Source organism: Eptatretus burgeri, chromosome 15 (genome assembly GCF_056783735.1).
Source record: "Eptatretus burgeri isolate ZD-2024b chromosome 15, Ebu_testis_v1, whole genome shotgun sequence".
Lineage (NCBI taxonomy): Eukaryota > Metazoa > Chordata > Myxini > Myxiniformes > Myxinidae > Eptatretus > Eptatretus burgeri.
The window spans coordinates 17,767,719-17,785,892 of NC_140975.1; the positions used below are offsets into that span (position 1 = coordinate 17,767,719).

At 42.6% G+C, this 18,174-nt stretch overlaps 1 protein-coding gene across 2 annotated transcripts in view; it reads left to right on the plus strand.

Annotated features, from left to right (window-relative positions):
• The window catches only part of COX10 (cytochrome c oxidase assembly factor heme A:farnesyltransferase COX10), a 43,664-nt gene that overhangs the window by 13,521 nt on the left and 11,969 nt on the right, over positions 1 to 18,174 (plus strand). For both annotated transcript variants that reach the window (XM_085856963.1, XM_085856964.1), the window contains 2 exons: positions 1,797 to 2,064; positions 2,250 to 2,374. In XM_085856963.1, the coding sequence (XP_085713089.1) occupies positions 1,797 to 2,064; positions 2,250 to 2,374 (393 nt within the window). The remainder of the gene's footprint in view (positions 1 to 1,796; positions 2,065 to 2,249; positions 2,375 to 18,174) is intronic.

The following is an 18,174-nucleotide window of genomic DNA, read 5'->3' on the forward strand; positions in this document are numbered from 1 at the left end:
CAATCGTGTTTTTCTTTGCCCTCATGGCTGGTTTTAAAGCAATTGCCAATTGGTTATTTATATGAATTGGGTGTGCTTCAGAAACCCCGTGTCAAGTCGGTGATCCGCGATACGGGTATGAACTAGTTATCATTCCCAGAATAAGATACATCTTCAATCTGCATTTAAAATGGACCTCCAGTTCCCGCCCGTTGTTTGGAGGGATGGGGGAGGGAAATGGCTTTGAGTTGAGTGTGTTTCATTCCCTGAGTAATGTGCTCGGTCCCGAGTCTCGACTCTCCAACTTTTGTCTTTTAGTCGAACAATCCATCTTTCAATCCCTCTTTCAATCCCTCTTTAATCACTCCGTCCTCAGTCTATCAATCCACCTTTCAACCCTTCTTTAACTCCAGCTACCCATCCATCACCGGTCCCTCACCCTTTAACTTCCAAAAATTAACTCACGAACTCCTCAGTCCTCACAATCCTGCCCTTTTTTTTCCGTTCAAAGCCCGTAATTCCCATGGAAAACTTCCCTCACCTGAATCCATCCATCCGTTCATTCGTCCATCTCAAACCTCTCTCGTCGTCTTTCCACCTCCAAACCCCCACTTCAAAGTTCACACCATCCCCTTCAAACCTCCCTCTTCATTCCACATCCAAAACCACCTCCACCACCACCACCACCTCCACTACCATCACCACCACCACCACCACTACGTCGTGAATAGTAATTACCCGATTAACTCGGTTGCCTCAGTACAATGGCCCAAATTCATTACCCCATTAATTAATTACCTCTCGGCTATATACTATATAATTTAACCCTTTCTCAAGAATACAGAAATTCAACAGCCTGGGTAGGCAGGGAGGGGGGCGCAGCTCGAGAAAGCGGAGAGGGTGTGTAATATATTTTCAAAACTCCTGCCAGAATTGGAACAACTTGTCATTGTTGATTTTGGCATGATTTTTGTCATGCTGAGGAACTGACCTCACTGCTCATGTAAAGCAGTGCTATTCCAGTGAATTATTTCTTGTTGTATGTTATGTATTTTCTTTTTCCATAATACCATTTCATCTGGCTCTGTCACGCACAAAATAGTGCTTTGTGCTCCCCACATTACTGGGACAAGAAAGGCATTTGAATTAGCAAGTCTGCCCAGTAAATTGTCCTAAATTGATTTGGTTGAAGGTTTCAGGTTAAGTACAAGTATGTCGATGGAAGGCCATGTGTGCCGCATGTGTTCACAGCAGTTGAAAACTTCTTTTCTTTTTTTTCCACGATTAAGTTTAACTTAACGCTCACCTGGAAATATACCGGTTCTCCTAATTGCACCGTTTTCCTAAATCGCCGCTTCACGAACACGTCAAATGACTGGGAAGTAGAGACTAAAGGCCGCTGGAGGGTTCATGTTGCCTTTGCCATTGTTATGGTTTGTCAAAGCAATTGCAAATAAAGTAGTTTCCCATTCTGCCATTGGAAACGTTTGTGCTCTCTGACCCGGTCGGGATTTTTTTTTTTTGGGGGGGGGGGGAGTTTGATGTCCCAGCTGTATGTTGTGCACATACATACTAAATGCAAAGGAGTGCCCATTATTTTTATTTATTTATTCGGTAAGAAAGTTTGTGCTGGTGGAAGGGTATCACTCGAAAACAATTTTATAGAACATATCTGTCCATCATTATGAGACTCAGCAGTATGTATGTTGGAAGTTGCAACATCAGCATTTTTGTTTTGTGGTTGAAGGAGATCTTCATGGGTTTGGCAGCAGAGAGGATAGCAGATGGCGATTTGATGTTGTCTCTTATTTGTGCAGCTGATGGTGTGCAGCCGAGGTGGCACAGGTTCCAGCACACTTCAGGCAGTACAAACTCGCCCTTTGCCTGCAATTGATAATAATGGGTCAAACGATGCGCCAGGCCCCAAAGGGGCATGGGGTGGTGGGGGTGATGCAAGAAGCAAGAGTAACGAGACCGAAACGGAGGAAAATCCTGAGGACAGCCGGAAAAAGTGGTCCGAGATGCGCATTGACCTTGGAGAGCTGCCTGGGATCTATGCTCGCCTTTCCAAGATCCGACTCACTGGTGAGATTACTCTGAGAATAAGTTTTTTTGCAACTTGGTTGTGGAAACATATCAGCATGCTTTGGGTAATTGATTGACCATTAATGTCAGACATTTTCTTTTCATATTGCCTTTGACTCCACCAATTGATTACAGTTGTGCCCCTTTCACATTTTCCCTCAACTCTTCCCAATCCTATTCTCTAGGGCTTGTGGTCATTACAGCTGCAGCAGGCTTTGGTATGGCCCCTGTGCCCTTTGACCCTGCACTCCTATTGGCTGCTTCTCTGGGCACTGGGCTTACCTCTTGTGCTGCCAATTCCATTAACCAGGCAAGAACCTGTTGTATGTTGATTTGAGGGTTTGGGTAACTTGTGTACTGGAGCAGAGGTGGGGAAGAGGGTATGAGTTTGGGAGTTTGGGTGGGGTTAATGATTTGATGATGAAGAAAATTTTGTCGTGATAATAGATAGAATACTATTATTGCAGGTATTCTCTTTGTCATTATTGTTCTTATTAATTCGGGTTTTTGAGGTGGAATTGGGCTGCTTGAAAACATGCCAAAGATTGGTGGACGAGAAGACCATGACTTGTGAAAATATGACTGGGCCACATTGTTTAGTTTGTAGCAAAGCGTGTCAAATCAAATGCATTATTTCATAAAGGGGCTTGTGGGTTTGTTGTTTGTTTGTTTGTTTGTTTTGTTGTTTCCCCCCACCCCCTCCCAAACTATATTTGTTTTATACTATTGTTTTTCTCTCCATATAATGGAAGGGTCTTAAAATGAAACTTATGAAAAATCTCTGAATGTTTTAACTTAAATTTGTGTAAGGGTCAACCTTTACAGTGTAGACACCGCTGTCTGTGAAAACAACTCAGGATATGGTAATGTGATGGTACCTATGAAAGGTACCTCTGCCAATGTCTACATAACGGAATGGGGGTGTGGGAGGGTGTGAGAAAACATCATTGTTTATTATCTTAGATCGTCTTGCATGTGCAGCACTTGGCTGCGGGTAGCATCGTTTGCTGGATGTGCCTCTGTAGGTTAGAGCAGGAATTTGTAATTTGCTCAGGGTGCCAGCGATAGTTCGCCTATCCCTCTCGAAGGACACCGTGGGATCTTTAGCATACACAAACTAAAGCTAACAGACAGGACATCCATTTTAACGTTACATTCATTGGGGAAATGGTTTATAAGTCGGTTTGGATTCAAACCCAAGCGAGACATCTCGGAGGCTAGTGTGCATACCTCTCTGCTATCCTGCCAGCCCCGTTATTTTGAATGAATAATCCATCGGTCCGATGTGTGCTACTCTTGGCACCACATTCTGTTTAGCACCATTGTGAAAATCTGTTACTGAATATATGTTACATGGAAGGTGGGGTGGGGAGATCCACAGCTACATTTTATCAAGACTTTAGTATGGACCATGTGAATTTTGGAGCCTAGATTTACTCTTGTCTTTGATACTTGCAGAGATGAGTCATATTGGTAAATGTGCAATGAGAAGGCAGTGATTGTAATACTTTAAAGTAGATAGAGGAAGATTGTATCATGTAAAACCTCCTGCATCAGACAAGGCAAGATGGAGGACTTGGACACAAAGACACAATGCACTTTCCATGGGACATATGAACTGTTTGGCCTGCAGACCACAATCTATGGCAGTAAAGTCAGCTGAGGAGCCTTTTAGAGGGACGGAACGCCGGAGCATGTGGCACTGCCCACCAAAGGTGGCAGCCAATGACAGCCTACCATGTACTAAGGGTGGGCCAGAGGACCTACCATGCAGAAGGGTGGGGCCTCTGGAAAACCACCACAGCAGTTGGACTTGGAACTTGGGAGAAGCAATCTCTCTGTCTCTCTGTCTCTCTGTCTCTCTGTCTCTCTGTCTCTCTGTCTCTCTGTCTCTCTGTCTCCTCTTTCTCTCCTCTCTTGTCGTCTCCTCCCCAAGTTGCACTTCATCTGTGATCTGTGATGCATGACGATACCACTGTGGTGGATTCACAACCAGCTCATGCCAGTCACAAGTCCTCGTCTGTTCTGTTCTCCCTTTGTCGTATGAGTGGTATTTTGGTGCCACAGTTGGGTGAGGCTTTATTTATTTCCTATTGTATATAAGTTTGGGTTTTTGTGTCCTACCTTCCCCACTTGTGTGTCCTCATGCACCACATCTGTCTGGGTTCTGTTGTCTATTCTATCCCAAATGTCAGCATTTCTCTTGCAATAAACCATTTTAATTAAGAAGCATCTTCCTCCCTTTTTCATCCTGTGCGTTTCACCACCAGGTTTGGCTTTTATTTTGGTGATCCTGGGGAATCGTAATATTAAGAATGCAGTAAACTTAAAAGATTGTTTCGGAATCTGTGGATGGTGTTTGACCATCCGGCCCAGACAGTCCCTGTTCAGGCACCCCTTCTGACGCGACAATATAACTATCATACGTTCATTAGAAGCACTTATTCTATACAAAGATTTATGATATAATTACATGTACCTTTGTATGAATTGGAAAAAAAAAAAAAGAACCATTTAAACCATTCATCCCTGTGGGATGCAGGTAAGCAAGGGTATTATAGAGTGAGGGGGATGAAACGGGTCAAAGAGCTCAGTGTGGCTGAGCATATCGACGACAGGATGAGGTGAGTCCTATACCCTCTAAGTAACAATGTACCTTTCTTGTTGTGAGTCATATAGCTTTAAATGTGTGCAAAGAGAATCTGAATCAGCTGTGCAATGAGAAGAGTTATTGTGGAATGATGGATCAAATCAAGAAAAATATGTGTGCATGCAATTATATCAAAAGCAACAACATGCTCGGGCAGGCACGCTCTCAAGCATTGAGATTAATCATCTCAAGACGATGCACCCTTTTAAGTCGGACATTTTAATGTTTGGGGACGACTTTTAAAATTAAAAGCGAAAATTTGAAAACTGTTGTCTTCTATATATGAGCCTTCATTCCTCAAAGGAGGTTTTAAGACTAAGCCTCAAGCTTTGATCTTCAGCAAAACAGTAGGTGGTTTCTGTAATCCACTACGTAAGCTTCCAGCTTGGATATTGTTCGTAATTCAGTGCTTTGTGGAGTTCTTGATTTATTTTACTCTCCTAATGTTGATTATCAATAATTGTATGAAATGCATTGCTGTACCCATGCCATAAACACTGTGGTTAGGGAAGAGTTGAGGGGAGTTATGGCTGTAACACAAAGCACTTTTCCTTACTCCCACCCCCAATCTGAGAGGATTTGATTTCTCTCAAAGATTTGCTCACTTCCTCATTACATGGATTATAGTCATTGAAAACTCAATCAGCATGTAGTACAACCAATGGGGCTCTGCTCGAGATTTACTGGGGTGAACCTCTGCCTCTCTTGTTGCTCCCTCCCTCCATTCCTTCAATCATTGATATTGGACATGAAGAGAAGTCAGAAAGTGTGGTGTACTTTTAAATGTGTCATTATTGATTCACCATGTTTGAGATGGTAGTGATCAAAGAGCCAAAATTTGATTAATGCAGGACCTGCTTTCAACTCTGAATCGCGAAGTAATGCCAGTGATAGAGTGGACGGCAAATCACGCTTGTTTGTTATTTACCACCTTATGGAAAGTGTGGATTCATTGGGTGTTGGGTTAATTTACACACTCCTTTTGATGATAATTAACAACCTTATTTAATTATTCTTTAGCAAGGCATCATCATTGGTCAGCCCTTTGTCAGCTTTTTGGGTCTTAATTCACCATTTTGTTTGGCCTATTCAAACATCCCTTGATTTGGAAACACGATCTAATCTCACGGACTATAAAGTATATAATTGAAATATTATATCTGATTTGAGAATTGGATCTCGTGGACGAAATACACCACTGGTCAAAAGTTTTAGAACACCCCCATTTTTCCAGTTTTTACTGAAATTTCAGCAGTTTAAAAGTCCCCTGGCATGCAAAATAAACTTGCTATATATATATATATATATATATATATATATATATATATATATATATATATATATATATATATATATATATATATATACTTGACCTTCCTAATGAAGAAATCACCCATGTTTGTTTTTTTAATCAAAAATGGGATAATTAGAGCAATATTTCGATCATTTCTGGAGCTATTCACAACTTGCTATGTCCCGCCCCTAAAAAAATGGACTTCAGCGAATCGCAGCGTGACGTCACATACAGTAACTCGCACAGAGTGGATTGATTCGAGATCTCTAGAGTCTAGACCAGCGTTTCTCAACCTTTTTACCCTTGTGGAACCTTTGAAATAGTTTTCATGTCTCAGGGAACCCTTGCATAAAAATTATTATGTACCATTATTAATATCTCGCTCTTTTTTATTTTTATCATAGTTCACGTGGTAAATATAATATATTTTTTTCGGATACCTGGTTTAAGGAAAAAATGATCCCCTTTTTGTCAAATTTATTGGCAATGAAAAAAAACATACTGCTCATTTATGAGACCTCACACCGAGGTTTTAATTCACAAAAAAAAAAATCTTTTTTAAATCAAAAAAAAAACCACACACCTCATGTAACTTGATAAACAAAACTTAAACAAATAAAGCTGAAGCAATAAAGGTAAACAGAAGAACTAACCTTGAGAGAGAGAGAGAGAGAGAGAGACTTCGCGCTAGGAAGCACAGAGAAGATAGATCAACACCGTGCGTGCATGCGTCCCGTACTTGAGTCAGTGACTCAATGATGCACGAATCCGCCGCGTACAGGTCGTCCACTAACCAGTGAGGGTGGTTTCACATTGGCACCATATAGACATCGTCAAATACATTCCCTATGGTTGTTATAATTGTAAATAATATAAGAGGTTGAAGCTTCTATTATAATAACCAAGGAGTTTCCAACAATATTCCGTACGTGTATAGTAAAATTACGAATATTAAATCAAACAAAAATTACTCAAAAATACATTAGCCTATTTATTAGTGTTTCTCGCGGAACCCCTAGCGACCTCTTGCGGAACCCTCGGTTGAGAAACACTGGTCTAGACTAGTCCGATAAATCCGTCGTCCGTCCGACTAGTCCGATAAATCCGTCGTCCGTCCGACTAGGCCGATAAATCCGTCGTCCGTCCGACTAGTCCGATAAATCCGTCGTCCGTCCAACTAGGCCGATAAATCCATCATCCGTCCGACTAGTCCGATAAATCCGTCGTCCGTCCAACTAGGCCGATAAATCCATCATCCGTCCGACTAGTCCGATAAATCCGTCGTCCGTCCGACTAGTCCGATAAATCCGTCGTCCGTCCGACTAGTCCGATAAATCCGTCGTCCGTCCAACTAGGCCGATAAATCCGTCGTCCATCCGACTAGTCCGATAAATCCGTCGTCCATCCATCATCCGTCCGACTAGTCCAATAAATCCGTCGTCCGTCTGACCAGTCCGATAAATCCGTCATCCGTCCGACTAGGCCGATAAATCCGTCGTCCGTCCGACTAGTCCGATAAATCCGTCGTCCGTCCGACTAGTCCGATAAATCCGTCGTCCGTCCAACTAGGCCGATAAATCCATCATCCGTCCGACTAGTCCGATAAATCCGTCGTCCGTCCAACTAGGCCGATAAATCCATCATCCGTCCGACTAGTCCGATAAATCCGTCGTCCGTCTGACCAGGCCGATAAATCCATCATCCGTCCGACTAGTCCGATAAATCTGACGTGATGTAGCTTTTATTTATTATTCTTTTTTTTTCATTGTTTTCTACTGGCTCTACATGACCACAGTAGGAATAAAATAATTAAAATCGAGCAGTATGCAAGTCAAATTTACATTATTGAATTACGAATAGGATTTAGTCTAACCAGTTGTTATTTCCGAGTCTTCCTTCGATGTCCTCCCGATCATCATGAACTCCGGGAATTTCATCGCCATTTTTCTCTGCTTGTCCTGCTTCAGGCTCGAACTGGTAAGGCCGTACTTCATTTAAAGCTGCCTGAACTTCACCTCCCGTGACTATGTTATCTGACAATTCTCCATGTGATTCAGACTAAAATCCTTCATTTCTCTCACACTCACTGTCGTTACCAGACAAATGAAAGTCCATGTCATCCATTATTCAAAACCAAATGTTCGATTTTTTTTTAAAGCAGAAATGAACGAAGCGATTGAGTCGACCAATCAAATGTGGAAACGCACAAAAAACCAATACAATCATGTAGACCACCAACCCGAGTAATTTACGTGCAGCCTTTGACATACTGTACCATGACGTCATGTGGGTTACGCCCCTTTCAGGAGAATTTTTAGGGGCGTTCCCGAAGACGTTTGTTTTTTTAATTTTACATTTTACAGATTGAGTTTTGTGGAAAAAACATTGTCAGATCTGAAGTCACGATGAAAAACTCCTATAGGACATATATAAATGAAATTTATGTACTTTGGCATGTCAGGGGACCTTTAAGTCCAGTGCATAACCTGAAATGGTACAAATCTCAGCGGAAAACTGAAAGAGGCTTAAAAAAAGTTTAGGTTACCAAAAATTGAAAAATAATGTAAATTTCAGAGTTGTCAAAAAAGGCCCTTTTCAGGGAACAAGTAATGGGTTAGCAACTGCAGCTGTTCTGCAGCAATGGAAGTAAATTAAGCTTTGAAAGTTGATGCAAACAATTCCTACAGGTGTCCCAACTTTTGTTGATTAGTTACAAACCCTCTGTATAAAAGCAGTGTTGGAACAGACTGTGTTGCTACACCCTCTGAAGCATTATTTGGACAATATTGCACTGCAGGAAGTAGTATATTACTATCATAATGGTGAGAAAAAGACAACTAACATGGAAGACAGACCATTATAACCCTTAAAAGTGCAAGTCTTTCCTTTAGAGAATTTGAAAAGGAAGCCAAGGTGTCAGTGTGTACAGTTTCCTACACCATCAAAAGGCACTTTGAAACTGGAGGAAACTCTGACAGGAAGAGGTCTGGCAGACCCAAAGCCACAACACAATTAGAAGACAAGTTCCTGAGAGTAAACAGCATGTGTGATAGGCGGCTCACAGGACAGCAGCTTCAAGCACAGCTAAACACTGGTCGAAGTAAGGAAGTCTCAGTTTCAGCTGTGAAAATAAGACTTCGAGCTGCAGGTTTGACAGGTTGACTGGCAGTAAGAAAGCCATTGCTAAGATGGCAAAATAAGAAAAAGAGGCTTGCCTGGGCGATGAAGCACCGCCAGTGGACTACTGAAAACTGGAAGAAGGTCTTATGGGACCGATGAATCAAAATTTGAAATCTTTGGTTCATCGCGCAGGGTTTTGTACGCCGTCGAGTAGGCGAAAGAATGGTTCCTCAGTGAGTGACACCAACTGTCAAATATGAAGGAGGAAGCGTGATGATCTGGGGCTCTTTTGCTGGATCCAGAGTCCAGAGTCGACTTGCACAGAGTGACTGGCACCCTGAACCAAAAGGGCTACCACAGCATTTTGCAGCACCATGCAATACCCTCTGGTCTATGCCTAGTTGGTCAGGGGTTCATCCTACAGCAAGATAACGACCCAAAACATACCTCCAGGCTATGTCTGAACTACCTTAGAAGAAAAGAACAAGACGGTAGGCTTCAAATCATGGAATGGCCAGCACAGTCTCCAGACTTGAACCCCATCGAGCTGGTTTGGGATGAACTGAACAGAAGGGTGAAAGCAAAGCAACCTACAAGTGAAACAAATTTGTGGGAACTTCTGCAACAGTGTTGGGAAGAACTTTCCGAACAATATTTGATTTCCATTGAAGAAAGAATGCCACGAGTATCTTTGGCTGTTATATCTGCAAAAGGTGGCTACTTTGATGAGTCAAAAATTTAGATTAAATTTTGTTCAACAAAACGATTCCATGATTTATTTTTATCTGCAATTTTTTATTTGTTCTATGCTTTAATTTCAGAGTACATTGAAACATTAAACTACTTCAATTTCAGTAAAAACTAGAAAAATGGGGGTGTTCTAAAACTTTTGACTGGTCGTGGAAGTGTCGAAATCTGGAGTGAAATCTGAAAATTTTAACAAATTAGCTAATCTTGTTTTTTTTCAACCAAGTGTATTTATTTAAGAAAAAGCATTAAACTTAACTTTTTCTACTGTTTGGACGATTATATTGTGTGAAAGAAAGATTAAGGAACTTTCAGAAAGTGGAACTTCATTGAGCGCAACGCCGTGCTCTCAAACTTGCTTTTGCATGCCATGATGATACAGTCCACAGGAGTCCCTTTTTCTGCAACTATTTACAAGTTTGCTTTTTCACTGTTTTATGCATTCTGCTTTCATTACAAAATATTAATACAAATATACTTATAGTTGCTGCAATATCTTAAGTCGGCAATTTCTGCAAGTCAAGAGGTACTTTTTTGTTGATGTGCGTGAAGGTTTGTTTTTTTTTTTTGTTTGTTTTTTTGCTTTACACTGGTTTGTGCAATCTGCTTTCATGACAAAATATTAATATATACTAATAATTTCTGCAATATGTTAAGTTGACCAGCCGTTTCTGAAAACGAAGAGGTACATAGCACACACTGACATGGTACAAATGACTCTCTGTTGTAGGGTGTGTGTGTGTGTGCCTTCATGCTTGGTTACGTGTGTGCGGTGCATGGGTTTTGTGGGTGCACGGTTTGAACTCTCACTCGGCCTGTGGTGCGTGGTGCTGTGGAGGAGATTAGGCGGCCATCTCGTGAACGATGTGCTTCTGAGCAGACATGCTGCAGCATCGAAGCCACGTCGGGAGCGGATGTGCTGCGGCATCAAAGCCACACGGGGTGTGCCACTGTACAGTGTGACTGTGTGGAAATCTGTGCATGTATGCGAGGAAAAGGATGAGTATACCACCAGCATGCGTGCATGGCATGGACTGTGAGGAGGAAGAAGGAACAATTTTTTGGGGGAGGGGGGGCATGCATGAAAGCAGGCCTTTGCCAGGTAGATAGCATGGGTTATAATTTCTAAATGTTCCCACCTCGTTTTATATCGAACACGGCGGTTAAAAATATAACGTCGCTGTTTGGGCGTGTTTTACTGCCCCGGTAATGACCTTACGCTGCCTCCCCTCCCCTTAAACTGCCTTCCCTTCCCCCCTTCTCCTCACTCTACCTTCCCTTCCCTCTCCTCGCTCTGCCTTCCCTTCCCTTCTCGCTCTGCCTTCCCTTCCCTTCTCCTCGCTCTGCCTTCCCTTCCCTTCTCCTCGCTCTGCCTTCCCTTCCCTTCTCCTCGCTCTGCCTTCCCTTCCCTTCTCCTCGCTCTGCCTTCCCTTCCCTTCTCCCTCGCTCTGCCTTCCCTTCCCTTCTCCTCGCTCTGCCTTCCCTTCCCTTCTCCTCGCTCTGCCTTCCCTTCCCTTATCCTCGCTCTGCCTTCCCTTCCCTTCTCCTCGCTCTGCCTTCCCTTCCCTTCTCCTCGCTCTGCCTTCCCTTCCCTTCTCCTCGCTCTGCCTTCCCTTCCCTTCTCCTCACTCTGCCTTCCCTTCCCTTCTCCTCGCTCTGCCTTCCCTTCCCTTCTCCTCGCTCTGCCTTCCCTTCCCTTCTCCTCGCTCTGCCTTCCCTTCCCTTCTCCTCGCTCTGCCTTCCCTTCCCTTCTCCTCGCTCTGCCTTCCCTTCCCTTCTCCTCACTCTGCCTTCCCTTCCCTTCTCCTCGCTCTGCCTTCCCTTCCCTTCTCCTTGCTCTGCCTTCCCTTCCCCTCATGCTTCTTCCTCCCAAACCCCCTCCACCACAATACAATCCTCCAGAGGTTGAGCAGAGGAAGGGGTGTCGAGGAATGTGCGAATTGGACAACTGAAAGTATTTTTAATTTTTTTGTTAATTATTATTCTTTCCAACATTATTTTGTATTTTATTTATTTAACAGTAGGAACTGCTGCTTCGGCAATTCGTCGCAGGTCCCCCCCCCCCAATGCTGATGCTTGCAGCGAAGCGTTTTATCACCCCGGTAACTCAAAATCATCGCCATCCACTCATTTCATAGTTTGGTGACTGAGTGAAGACAGACATGAGCCGTCATGGTGAGCACCTGTAAGGCTCGTATTAATTAATGCAAGTTTGTGTTTGTATATGTGTGTATGCCTGAAAATTGGAGAAAAAAAAACATGGCTGAGCAAATCTCCACCAAATTTTGCATTTGTGTTGGTAATACCCAGGGTCAGGTCATGGGTACAACCCCCCCCCCCCCCAACCGCTCCCGTGAATGGATGGGGGCGATGACCAGTTTTCTCCTGTCCACATGCCTCAATGCAAGTGGTATACTGACCCCTGCTGCAGGCATGGGGGGATTATTAGCCATGGCACAAAATATATTTTTCCCACTAGGTCCCCAACCCCAACCCCCCTCCCTCCCCCCACACCCCATGCTGCTCCCGAAGGGAGCGCCTGTCTCGAGATGGAAACAGGTCAAAATGTAACAACAAGGAACAGTGTGAAAGTGTGTGCTAGTCCTCATGTAAAGGTGTCATTTGTTTGGGCTGCAGTGAGTGTTGAATGAATGACCCCTGTTAAAATGAAAGGATCTGAGGGCTGATAGTTTTCAAGCCTCTTTGTAACATCTTTAGATAAATATGAAAACGTTAAAAAAAAAAATCTTTTTTTTCTTTTTTGAGCCTATCGATATCCAGATTGCACAATTATGATAAAGCAGCACCCTCATCAACCTACTTGTGTTTGTATGGGTCGGTATGTGAAAGTCTATTATAAGTCTAACAGAAAGCTAAGCAGTTTCTCATTAATTTAAATGTTGATCCTTTCGAGTTTAGAGGACAAGTTTTCCCTTTTCACATGATTCCAGTGGATGGCAGAGCATAGGCAGATGTCCGTGAGGTTAGATCAATACTACTTTTTATCATCAATAAAGTAAGTTCTCTCGTCATTGTACAAGTTGTAAATAATGTCCACAAACATTACTGCAAACAGAAAAATAAAGAGTATGGTCATAGCCATCCTTGACTGTCATTGACAACATCAGGAGGCTCAGAATTTTAATCAGAAGGTACGAGTTCTTCATCTGTGTGAATAACTGTGATTCTGTCAGCAGCTGGCAACCCCAGTGTGCACAGTAAGACAAATTCCTCTTTCTTGCTATTTTCATAGTCTGGTGACTGAGTGAAGACAGACATGAGCAGTCATGGTGAGTACCTATAAGGCTAACTTTTCTCAATCTGTCCTTCCATCGTTGTATTAATTGAAGCAATAATAATAATTATAATACGAGTTCCCTTACAAGGAACTTCAACACAGGAGGAGGCCATTAGACCCATTAAGCCTGCACACTGGTTGCCAACGTACGGTTGTTTGTCCATGCTCTATTATTCTTTTTAAATGCCGAGCATTGAGCAAGGAAGCAGCACATACCATTTGGTAAAGTCTTTGCTATGACTTGTCGAGGGTCAGGCTCGAACCGCCAACCCTGGCAGGCTCAGCGTGGATGCTCTAGCCATGATGCTACCATGTCTGGTTTATCACTGAAGGGCCAGACAGGCAAGATGAAGAGGTACAGGTCCTATGTCAATACAAAGTGTACGAGACCGTCCCCATATGATCTGACCTAGTGGAAGCCACTACATGCCTTTCACAGTTTTGTCGTCCAAGTCATTCTCCCAGTTGATTGATCCGAGGCCCCTCGGCAACACAAAACTAAATTTACGGTTTAATGTCTTTACCGTTGACTGCTGAGATGCATACGTTGATAACTGACCTACAGCAGACAGGTTCTCCTGGCAATAGTTCAGAAATTCCTGTGGGCTTGAAATTACTTATTCGTTTCATATAACAGCCGTGGAAGCAGGTCTCTTAATTACACCCCTGGCACCATCACTCCTATGCGTTTTCCATGGCTGGTTTCCCACCAGTAACTAATGGTCTCCATGGTGGTATCTTGCACTTCATTTTCACCGACGCATACCAATGAGGTTGTCAAGGTAAGCTGACTGCTTGCTCCATCCCAAAACTCAATGTTGTGGCATGGTTTTAATGGCATTTGCTGAAAGCATCTACCTTTTGGATAGTCACATCATGTATGTGATCATCTGGATTGGGCATATGATTCTGCTGATGGACGAGATGTGGATAACCTGGTGTACTGTCACTCCCACGATACTGAACCATTGATCGATACTAATCGTGCAGATGACTTGCCATGAAGTGCAAGGAAAACGTTTCAAGCTTTGCGTTCAAGTACTTCATAAGGTTGGATCCAGTCTCCTTTTTCAAAAGTGTCTCCAGAAATGAGGTCTTTGACAGTTCCCACCCTCTGTGTAAGTGCACATTGTGTGTGCTGCCCTCTGTTATTGATCATATACACCAGCTACTTTAGATTACTCTGATTTAGCTATTTCATGCATTTCAAGTACCTTTGTCTTTTTGTACAGTTTCTAAAGTTCATCAAAGAGCTGTCACACACAGATCGCATGCAGACAGACACAGAGGACAACATGGTACTTGGCGTGAGATAAACACGGCCGTTGACCTTGGGAGAAGTTACTTTCCGGAACACACTTAGTGCTGGCAGTAGTGTTGGTGTTTTTCATAGTTTTAGTGCTTTTCTTTTTACAGCCAACTGGATACTTTCAAACAAGAAATCTCCTCCATGGGATGTGCCAACCAAGTGGTTAGTCTTTGCTCTGTCCCCTAAATGCTGTGTCAAGCAAGGAAATGGCACGTACCGTGTTTTAAAGTCTTTCATATGACCTGGCCATGGTCAGAATTGAACCGCCAAAACTTGAGTCTCGGTGGGGACATGCGAGCCACAATGCCACTGAGTTTTGTGACACCTTCACTTTGTGTACACCCTCTCCTGGCAAATGTAAATAAGACATATCGCCTTTTTGTGACTTGCTGCACCGAACCTAGCAGGGCTGCTTGAAAAAACGAGGTGTGAAATTGTTTTACATTCTTACAAGGATTTATGAGGATTTCAGGTGCAGGAGGAGGCCATTCGGCCCATCATGCCTGCGCCACATCAATACCAGATTTAATCAATCCGTCGATAACCATTCCCTCCATGGGCAGCCTTGTGGCTGATACACTGGTACTCATTTCACTGACCTCAGAAGGATGACAGGCTGAGTCAACCCCCTGGTGTTAATTCAGCAGCAAACAGGGCTTGAATTTGGGACCCTATTATCCCAAGCCACCACCCTAACCGCTAAGCCAACACCAGGCTCTTCAAATACTGTACAGGATACTTTGTCCACCAGAACAGTAAGATTGAAATTGAAAAGTAATATGCAAGATAACCAAATCGCGCTCTATCTTAAACCCATACATTTTGCCTTCTTTTGGCGTCAGTGTGTCACATTAGCCAAACCAAATTATTTTATTTTGTGTCATATAAAAGGATGATATACCTAATTACCTCTGCCACAGAAGGTGGATGCAAGTTATGTTTGCACCCCAATTTGTCTGTCTGTCTGTCTCTCTGTGAGCATGATATCTCAAAAAGTTATGTACCGATTCATATGAAACTTTTTGCACAGGTTATGTGTGTGACAAGGGCCAATTGATTCGATTTTGGTGAAGATCTGGATCCGGATCTGAGGATTAAAAAAAAAAATTCCCAGTGATTCTTCACCATTGACAGATGGGGCAAAAAAAAAACATATATATATATATATATATATATATATATATATATATATATATATATATATATATATATATATATATATATATATATATATATATATATATATATATATATATATAACATGTTATCTTAAAATGTTGTGGACGGGTTATGACAAAACTTGGTGGGTGAGTTGCGTAGTTGACAAGAACAAGCCGATTAGGTTTTGGCTAAGGTCTGGATGCAGATTCGGCCTATCATTGGGATCCAAAACGTGAACTGTTCAGCCCGGTGGAGATATGCCCTCAACTGAGTGCCGTTCTTGTTTGTATTTTCATCTTGCAATCAAAAAATAAATTCCTTTTCTCGAGATATCAAACTAACATATACTGCCATTGCTGGTATTCAACCAAATCCGCAGAATATCCAAGAAATACGATACTTTGTGAAGGTTAATGTTTGTTTGCGTCGGTGGACAATTCGAGCAATAAGTTTTATCAAATGGGAGTTGATGGATGTATGTTGTTCGCCATTGGAAGCAAAGCATTGTTGACGTTTTTGACATTAGTCTCTGTTGCTCTGACGAAGGGTAAACACTCAAAACGTAAATGGTACTTTCCTTCCCACTGCAGTTAGCGTATCTTTGTGGACCTTTTATAGATTTCATGATTCTTCATTTCGATTGTAGTTGGAACATCCGTCCACCAAATTGATGACGTTGCACCATGAGCCAAATAAATTGATCGTACGACAAAAATAAAATACCTTGGTGGTACCTACTCCTGTACTTCACGCCTTTGGAATGCCATGCAGGCAACTATCTCCGATCGAGTAATCCCAGCTGTAATTTTTCTGTCACTGCTGCTTGACGAGCTGTCAAGCAAATCACAGTTTCTATTGCATGCCACGTAGATAAAATTGTGGGTAATTACACACAATCTATTAGCATTGCTAATGTTCGTCATCAGTCTCGTGTTTCCAAAAAAGCTTCACAAAAGTCATTGAAGGGTTGCCTTTGAACCCTTTAATATGAGTTCCCTCACAAGGAACTTCATTGCAGGAGGAGGCCATTAGACCCATCAAGCCTGTGCAATGGTTGCCAACCTTTGGTTGTCCTTGCTCTATCGTCTTCAAATGTTGAGCATCAAGTAAGGAAGCAGCACGTGCCATTTTCTAAATTGTTGTTATGACTGTGCCGGGGTCAGGTTTGAACCGCTGACCTCCCAGACTCAGAGCGGATGTTCTAACCATTACGCCACTCTTCAATAACTCTTCCATATCCTGGCACCAAGTCGTGAAGTCAAAAATCGTGGTTACGGAGGGCAGAGAGGGGTGCTGCATTTTAACCTTTGACCTTTTATTTCACTTTGGACCTCACATTCGTGACATGCTCAAGCCTGCTGCTTCAGACAAGGCAATATATTAAAATGTGCCAAGCTTCTTGGTTTTTATTTTTTGGGGGTTTTCTTTTCTTTTACGACGCTACCTCGACTCGTCCTTCTCAACGGCTTTGCTTCATTTCCCCTTTTCTCATACAATGAACAATTTGTGGCGGATTGTCTGAAAGCTCAGGGAGAACGTGCTGAAACGGCAAATCTGAATAAACATTGTTCAATGATGGCGGCTGCAGGTGGAAGCATTTTGGTCCAAAAATGATTTTTTTTTCTTTGGCAGCTTACCAAGCCTTGAAGGGTTTCTTTTATTTTTACTTTATTTATTTATTTATTTTCTTGAGTGATGCTTCTAAATGCTTGCCTATCATTGCATTTTCTCATGGGATTTCTGTCAAGCTCGGAGATAAATGGCTTTAAGTGCGGAGGTTTAAAAAAAGAAAGATGTTTGTGTCACGTGCGCCATGTTGCACCAATAAACCTTAAACCTCATCAGATGACTGCACTTTTTTCGCGATTTTTGTCATTTTGGGGACTTGAGCCACAAGAGCACGACTCGTGCTGTCACTTTGGATCATTTTTAGCAAAGTGTTCTTTGTAAAGGAATTGGATGAGGAACGTGTTTTCTGGGCCTGTGTTTCCCTCTGCCAGTAATTGGGAGCACATTGCATGAGGGGCCGCAACAAGGCTCATTGCAGTGCTTACTAGTTTCCCAAACGAGACAAGCTCTGCCACCCTCCCCCATGCTCCCATCCCTCCTCCCTTCTCTGTGTGCCTCATTTCCTTGTCCATCGTGCTCGCCCTTTTTGCTTCAATTCCTTATTTTTTTCTCTAATAGATATTGTGGATCCTTTTTTAATAATTTTTAATCACCTGATGCTTCCACCTTTACAGCATCCCCATGAGCCCCCCCTCTTGCACCTTTTCTCATTCCCCCTTTTTATTTGGTGTAATTTACTTTCAGATTCGGAATTGCTTACATCCTCTGACAGCTCATCCTGGTCACTTAATTTTGCTTTTAGAAAGTGCAAATGAGATTTGCTTTGGATTTTTTTTTTTTGTTCACGCTTTTGCAATTACGGGTGAATCCGAGTGCTCGCGAAGCCAAGCAGCATCTTCCAGACGTCATTTTGGCTGAAGGCCCAGCATTGGACCCCTCCTGTTGTAACATCCCTCCGTGAA